The sequence below is a fragment of the Nanorana parkeri genome, unplaced genomic scaffold (assembly GCF_000935625.1).
Source record: "Nanorana parkeri isolate BGI_ZX_2015 unplaced genomic scaffold, ASM93562v1 scaffold712, whole genome shotgun sequence".
NCBI classification, from domain to species: domain Eukaryota; kingdom Metazoa; phylum Chordata; class Amphibia; order Anura; family Dicroglossidae; genus Nanorana; species Nanorana parkeri.
In genome coordinates this window covers 833587-841780 of record NW_017306980.1, presented here as the reverse complement: position 1 = coordinate 841780, position 8194 = coordinate 833587, and the positions used below count along the sequence as shown (strand labels likewise).

The 8194-nt window shown below is 45.0% G+C and overlaps 1 protein-coding gene across 1 annotated transcript in view; it reads right to left on the bottom strand.

The window, feature by feature from the left end:
• Positions 1–416: 416 nt before the first annotated feature.
• Positions 417–8194, bottom strand: part of SSBP1 (single stranded DNA binding protein 1) — a 23168-nt gene continuing 15390 nt past the window's right edge. Inside the window, exon 7 of the mRNA XM_018563934.1 lies at positions 417–513. Within this exon, the coding sequence (XP_018419436.1) occupies positions 473–513 (41 nt within the window). The 3' untranslated portion in view covers positions 417–472. The remainder of the gene's footprint in view (positions 514–8194) is intronic.

The following is an 8194-nucleotide window of genomic DNA, read 5'->3' as shown; positions in this document are numbered from 1 at the left end:
CCCCACCCCCACCCCCACCCGACACTCCTTCCACTGGTGCCACCATCTTCTCCGCTTTGTCTTTTGGGTCTCACATCTCTCACCTCCTCCCATTGGGTGGATGTTTCTGATGTAACTATTGTCCCGACCATTTGATTGCATTCTTGGTATCTCACAAGAACCTGTAGAACATGTCAGCATTGTATAAATTTGGGAGATAAGTAAAGCCAGTCCTGGCCCCAGATTGCCTGGGAGCTGTAAGACGTCAGAGGTGCAGCTGCAGTACTGCGCGGTGCACATAGGCGCTACACAAGTGTCGCTGACATCAATTCAGATGTGTCCCGCTGTACAAACCTGAACACAGACACGAGAATTCATAGAAAACAGGATTTTATTCTCCTGAGGAAAGTGAAAAGAAAAAACGGTAATTTGAAATACACTTTGCTAAGATCAGGGCTGTACATACAAGGAAGGACAGGGGGTCAAGGGTACATCATGGTCTCTCTCGCGTATCACTCAGAAATATGATATTATCTGTAAAAGGAAACACAGTAGCAAGAAATCAGAAAATTAGTTCAGAATATAAACCTTCCCCGCACCCTGTGGTTGGTCTTAAATAACAGGGTCGAAAATCACGGAAAACAGTTTAAAGCTGATCTCCAGCTAAATACACAAATATAATACATATAAGGAGCTGTTTTACCAGCTTAATGGGTTTTTATTTCTGTCCATGCAGTCCCAAGATTTAAACAGCACTGACACATAGCACAGTCCTGTCTGACAGGGCAGGAGACCTGATTTTAACGGCTTCAGTTCAGTAACACTTAAAAGGTCTTGTCTTTTCCCCACCATGTGACTGGACAGTGAAAGGAGAAGCAGCAAACTAAAGAGGTAATTTCTCTTCTACTGTGCTCTCTCCTATCAGCTCTACAGCACACCTGATTGGCTGGCTCCTTGTGCTGCTTCACTCTCCTCCTCTCTGACCTCTGCTGTATATGGAATCGCTGATTTCTGCTGTATATGGAATTGCAAGAGGCTGATTTCACCCTCAGTCTTTTCTCCCTTCTCGTGTTGGCTACAGAGGTCTGTGAAAGGGACACAAAGCTCTGCAGCCAGCACCAGCAGGGAGAAGAGACTGTCCACACAACACTTACCGCCCGCCGCGCTACAAGTACTCCTGAAAATGCCCTGTATCGGGACATCCCTAATTTATTTTGTTTTTCATTTGACTGGAACTCGATCCGCCGGCTCTACAGCCGGCGGATCGCTTGTATGGTGACAGGCATCGCTGCCTGTTTTTAAAAAACGCCCATTTCCCGCTCGCGCGCGCCGAGCGGCGCGCGCGGGGGGGCGTGTCTGAGCGGACGTCTAAAGACGCCCGCTCAGATCTAGAGAGCTCGGGCCGGCCGTTTTTTTACTACGGCCGGCCCGGAGGTGGTTAAAAAAGAAAAAAAAAATTTCTCACATATTTTCTTTATTATGGTCAGGACTAAAAGAAATGGCATTAGAAATGAGGTAAATATGAAATAATACATATTAATATTATGCAACCTTTCATTAAACCAGCAGATGGAGCGATGGTCTCTGAAAGGAGTCCATTGTTTATAGATGTGGAATGAGTCATCAGTAACTCCTCATTTACCAGACATCTGAGGTTTCAATCTGAGAAAGGGAGGTGCAAAGCAATCTGCTGGGATATCTTCTCAGCTAACCCAAAGTTCTTTGGGGATTCTTTGTTATGAATAAATGTTCATTTCTAAAACAAAAATTGTATATTGATAAAAACAAGACAGAAACAACAGTTTAAAAAGACAAGTAAAGCCAAATCTTTTCTGGCTTTACCACTATTTTGGGTCACAGAACTACATTTACTAATATACTCCTGGGGTCCAAAGTCAGCATATTGCAGGTGCTGCTCATTATACGCTGAGCTGCGTTGCAGTCGGGAAGGATTCTGACAACATTGTCAGGATCCTCACCTCTGCCTCATTGATAGACAATTCTGAGCCTCTAGAACCAGAGCCAGCTGTGCCTGCCCCCTCCCCAGAGGGCTGGAGGAGCAGTGAGGGGGAGTGGGGGGGATCCCTGTGGGGAGCGGTGATTGACAGTCATCACTTTCTGCAGAGAGGAGACCGTGAGCTGAGTGACCTGCAGTTACACGATCGTTTAGCTCTTGGTATCCTCAACGGCTCAAAGTATTGGGAAGAGTATATTTTACTCTCCCAATACTTCTCCTTTAAACATTTTTAAGCATAAAAATATTAAAGCAGAACTCCGAGCAATTCAAATCTTAACCCTTGCAATGAAAGGGTTAAGTGCTCATTTTGTCTAGGGAGCTAAAACAAAGTTATACTCACCCGAACCGCGATCCCGGCTGTCTCTTACACTGCTGCTTCCAGCCTGTCTCCTCCTCTGCTCCAGAATGTCCCTTCACTGTCCTCACGTTCTATACACTGTATAGAATGTGATGATGCACAGGACCTTAGACTGCTTGAATGGAGGGGAAACGAGGCTGAAGGGACCGGTCTAAGAGCCAGCCGGAAACATGGTTCGGGTGGCTCTAAGGCCTTGTTGACACCAAACGCAGAGCAGATCTGCATGAGTTTCTGCACACGCAGGGCAGTGGGTTGTGCCGCGTTTTTGATGCGTTCCGGGCCGGTTTTGGTTTACAAAAAAAAAAAAATTATTTCGTTTAAAATGGGCTTTTAGTGCGTTCCAGGGTGTTTGCATGCGTTTTTTATGCATTTGCAAGCGTTCCAGAGAAGGTAAAATAGGGCCTGCTCCATTTTTTTTATACCTGCTCTGGAACGCTGCGATGTGAACTGGAGCTATAAATACCATTGGAATACATTGGACGCAGTTTTGCTCCGGTCTGTAACTGCTCTGCTCGCGGAACACGCTTGGTGTGAACAAGGCCTAACTGTTATTTTAGCTCCATAGACAAAACGAGCACTTAACCCTTGCAGTCCGGGGGTAGCCCCACTGCAATGGTTAATATTTGATCTATCTGGAGTTCTGCTTTAAATCAACTGAAAACCACTAACTTTTCATTTTAACTCTTCCCTGATAACTTCTTCAAAGAGAGAATATCAGTTGCTGACCTGGAACAAGTATGCAAAGCAGATCTGACGTCACTCTGACCATACTTGCTGCATGCATCCAGGTCAGTGACAAAGTACTGAAGCCACGGGTCCCCTCTAAAATGCCTAAAACGTTATATAAAATCCACATATGTTTAATGTACTCCACCTGAAACCTTTCAGTGCCTTTGGCAAGGTTGTGCTCATTTCACATTCCTGTGCATGCCATGTCGAATAGTTTTCTTTCACAAATGCCCAGAGCACAGCTGTCATTAAAAGAGAATCCGAAGAATACCAACCACACAGGAACATAGCCCCCGGGCACCTGCTGTAGATTTACGTGGCCTCAAACTATAGACAAAACGCATCAGCTATATTTGGAGATAAGCCTGAGAAACGTGGCGCGTTCTGGTGAACGGGGATGTCAGCCCAGTAAATATAGCGCATAGCCGGGGAGGAATAACGTCGCACCTTTAAAATTCAACTGGATGCTGAACTCCGAGGAAACATTTTCTAACCCCTTTCAGTTGGGCTACCCTGGCACTGCAAGGGTTAAGTGCTCATTTTTGTCTCGGTTCAAAAATGAAGTTATACCCACCCGATACTCGGAGCCAACTTGCTCTTAGACTGGTTCCTTCCTCCGGTCTCCTTCTCCGCTGCAGTGATGTGATGTCCCTCGGTCCCTACAGTGTTTAGAATGTGATAGACCACCGCAGAGGAGGGGGAAAGAACCAGCCGGCTCCGAGGATCGTGCGAGTATAACTTTGTCATTTGTAAACCTAGACAAAAATGAGCACTTCCCTTGCAGTGTAGGGGTAGCCCCACTGGAAGAGTTAAAAAAATATTTGGAGTTATGCTTTAAAAGCTGAACTCCAGACAGATTAAAAAAAAAAAAAAAAAAAAAGACACAAATGTATGCAGCTCTGCAATCAATCATACATGAATGAATGTATTTTTTATATGCAAGCAATGCAAGTACCTGATATTAATATCAGTCCCTGTAGAGAAGAGCTCAGACAGAAGAAGAAGCTGTACAAGGAGCCAATCAACTGTACTGCTTCAACTGTAGATACTTGCCGACAGGAATAGAGAGATGAGATCATCAATCTGCTGCTTCTCCTGTCACTGTCCAGTCACAGTCACAGTCTGGGGGAGGGACAAGACCTGTAAGTGCAACTGAACTACAGCTGAAAATGAAAATCAGGTCCAACCCTGCCAGATGCAGTTCTCATGGATGGAGATGAATACAAATCCTTTGGCAGATAAAACAGCGCCCATATATGTATCTCATATCTCTGTGTATCTAGCAGTTACCTGAAGTTCATGTTTATCAATTATTACTTAGGGAACTGTACATATTACTAATATATGTGAATACCAACTTTACTTCTGATAAAAAATATAATTCACCCCTCTATCTGTCCCCGCTGGGAAGATTCACCCATCTGTCTGACCCCGCTGGGAAGATTCACCCATCTGTCTGTCCCCGCTGGGAAGATTCACCCCTCTGTCTGTCCCCGCTGGGAAGATTCACCCCTCTATCTGTCCCCGCTGGGAAGATTCACCCCTCTATCTGTCCCCGCTGGGAAGATTCACCCCTCTATCTGTCCCCGCTGGGAAGATTCACCCCTCTATCTGTCCCCGCTGGGAAGATTCACCCCTCTATCTGTCCCCGCTGGGAAGATTCACCCCTCTATCTGTCCCCGCTGGGAAGATTCACCCCTCTATCTGTCCCCGCTGGGAAGATTCACCCCTCTGTCACCGCTGGGAAGATTCACCCCTCTATCTGTCACCGCTTGGAAGATTCACCCCTCATCTGTCCCCGCTGGGGAGATTCACCCCTCATCTGACCCCGCTGGGGAGATTAACCCCTCATCTGACCCCGCTGGGGAGATTCACCCCTCATCTGACCCCGCTGGGGAGATTCACCCCTCATCTGACCCCGCTGGGGAGATTCATCCCTCATCTGACCCCGCTGGGGAGATTCACCCCTCATCTGAACCCGCTGGGGAGATTCACCCCTCATCTGACCCCGCTGGGGAGATTCACCCTTCATCTGACCCTGCTGGGGAGATTCACCCCTCTATCTAAGAAAAAAGAAAAGGCTAGTTGCACTCCTTACCGGTATGACCCTGTGATCTGGGAGGGGTGCTCGGAGTGACTGCGGATGGCGCTGCCAAATACAGAAAATTGCAATTTTCACCCCTCTATCTGTCCCCGCTGGGGAGACTCACCCCTCTATCTGTCCCCACTGAGATTCACCCTTCTATTTGTCCCGGTGACCATTGACACAAAGTTAAATTGATTGGAAAATCCAAAATTTTACAGTTGTTATAAGAAAGAAAGAAAGAAAGAAAGAAAAGCAGCCTAAAAGTGGTCTGCAAGCAAACACAGCCTATCTAGGAAGTCCCTCTCCTCCAGACCATTACTCACCCATCAAGGCACTTTGATATTGACATAACTCCTCCCAAAAGCCAGCCCACTGTTTGCATCAGGGCTGAGGGCTCTTCAAACAAGTACTGAAGCAGGGTGCTGTGATGTTTTCCGGAAGCTGTGCACAGCACCTGCCACCCCCTCCCACCAGCCATGATTTGCCTTCTGCTGACATTGCATAGAAACGCAAAGAATCCCAGGGATGACATGACTGGGTCTGAAATTATGATAGCAGTGAAGATCACCAACATTTGCAAGATGGAATAAATACAAAAGTTCTTTTTATTGTAGAACAACTTCACATGTATATTATAGCCAACTTTTCGGAACCGCACAGAGTCCCTTCATCAGGGCAAACATAGTCACTATGATGAAGGGACCCTGGGAGGTTCCAAAACATTGGCTATATTATACATGTGACGTTGTTCTACAATAAAAATAACTTTTTTATTTATTCCATCTTGCGAGTGCTGGTGATCTTCACTGCCATCATCTCTGGATTTGCACGGCGCCATCTGAGGACACTGCAAGCACCACTGCTATTTCAAGCATCAAAGGTCCTGATTGCTGTATGGTGTGCAGGGGACATCTCTGTTTATTGGGTCTGAAATTAGGTGCATGTCATTATAATGGGAAGGTTTTATTTAAAAAAAATCTCATTAGCATGTAGATGGGGGGTACTAAGGGAATCGTTGATGTAAGCAGATTAAACTTTAGCATTAAATACAACACATACTGTATACAGAGAGCAGTTATGTCATCTACAAAACAGAACATATTTGGGGAGCACTGATGGAACTATGACGGGAAATCATATTACTACTGTATGAACTGTCACATAACTGTCACTGCCATGTGCTATAGCAGTTATATTTATATACCAGATTAGCGGTTGACTTTGCCTCTTTCACATGACAAACACAACATTCATTTTAATTAAATGAACTCCAGGATGGCATATATTTATTTGTGCAGGACATGCTGAGATGAAATGTTTACATGATATCGGACTGCAATTATGTCCCGGTCATTCCAGAATTAGAAATAATGTCTTCCTTTTCAGTTACTGGAAATTGAAACGCTCTGCGGCCAAACTAAACAAGTCAGTGCGGCACATAACAGTCTAGACAGGATAATGCTGGTCTGCTATGTTACCGGACATCCACTCATTCCTACTTTTCAGGCCAGTGTTAGGATCTTCTAATACTCACAGATATTAAAGAGGACCTGCCCCCTAAAACTGATGTTACAGCCTGGATAACAAATGATATGTGATCTTTAAAGTGACACTAAACTCAGGAACTAAATCTTAAAAATACATTCAAAGTACCTGTAGAGAGAGAGAGAGAGAGAGAGAGAGAGAGAGAGAGAGAGAGAGAGGGGGAAAAAAGTGTTTTTGCCTATTTAGAGCAATGTGTCAAGATCTGCTTGCAAAAACGTGCGACTTTATGTACATAAAACATGTGCAAAGACACGCTACACAAAAACACGCATATTTCATGTCGTTCAGGTATGAATCCAGGTTAAGTGACATCACCTGGGTTTAACTCTTTTTTTTAATGTATTGCTAAAATGTTTTGTTTTAGTTTTCGCGTAAGGAAGGGTTCAAAGCCCTTCAGTTAATTTCCTTGCTGTCTGTGTCCTTCTAAATCAGGGATGCCCAAACTGCGGCCCTCCAGCTGTGGTGGAACTACGAATCCCATGAGGCTTTGCAAGATTCTAACAGCCACGACTCCCAGAGAGAGATGCTTCATGGGATTTGTAGTTCCACCACAGCTGGAGGCCCGGAGTTTGGACATCCCTGTTCTAAATGCAACTGACTGAGATTGCCAATCTAAAGGGGAGACTAAATAATGTTTTATTTTGTGTTCTGTCGCCCTCTACTGGCAGTGCAAGGCTTGACGTAGTAACAACTAATAGGAACATTAAGCGATAGATATACGACACACACCTTTGTTTCTTCAGACCAGCACTTTAGCTACAACCCATCGTTTTAAACATTTGTGCCTGCTGTCTGATCCAACACACTATAAAGCCAACTGACCCATATGAGCCAGTTGGATCTTATTCCAAAACCATGGTCATCAATATGGAGTTGTACCTTCTATGCAGCTATACCAGCCTCCATACTTCTGGGATGGCTTTCTACAAGATTAAGAAGTGTGTCTGAGGGAATGTGTGCTCATTCAGCAAAAACAGCATTTGTGAGCTCAAGTACTAATATTGGATGACAAGATCTGGCACATAAATCAGCATTCCAATTCATCCCAATGATGCTCAGAAGAGTGGAGGTTAGAGCTTTGTGTAGGCCACTTGAGTTCCTCCACACTCATCAAACCATGTCTCTATGGAGCTGGTCACAGGGGCACCGTCATGCTGGAAGAGAATAGTATTTTCCTCTTTCTTTGTCAAAAGGCTGAATGCACAAAATCGTCTATGTATGTGTTGTATCGTTAGCAGTACCCTTCACTGGAAACAGCTGAACTCCATATTTTGGAGGGGCATCCACATACTTTGACATAAAATGTATGTATACACCATCCCTAACCAGAGACCCTATTCACAGTGCTCATTTAACTCAGGAGTTAAAGGAGAACTATGAGGTGAGTGCTTTTCACTCACCTCATAGTTCTAGCCGACCTGTGACAATGAGACTGTCACAGGTCGGCTCAGTAGATCGGGAGGTGAGCGAACACATACCG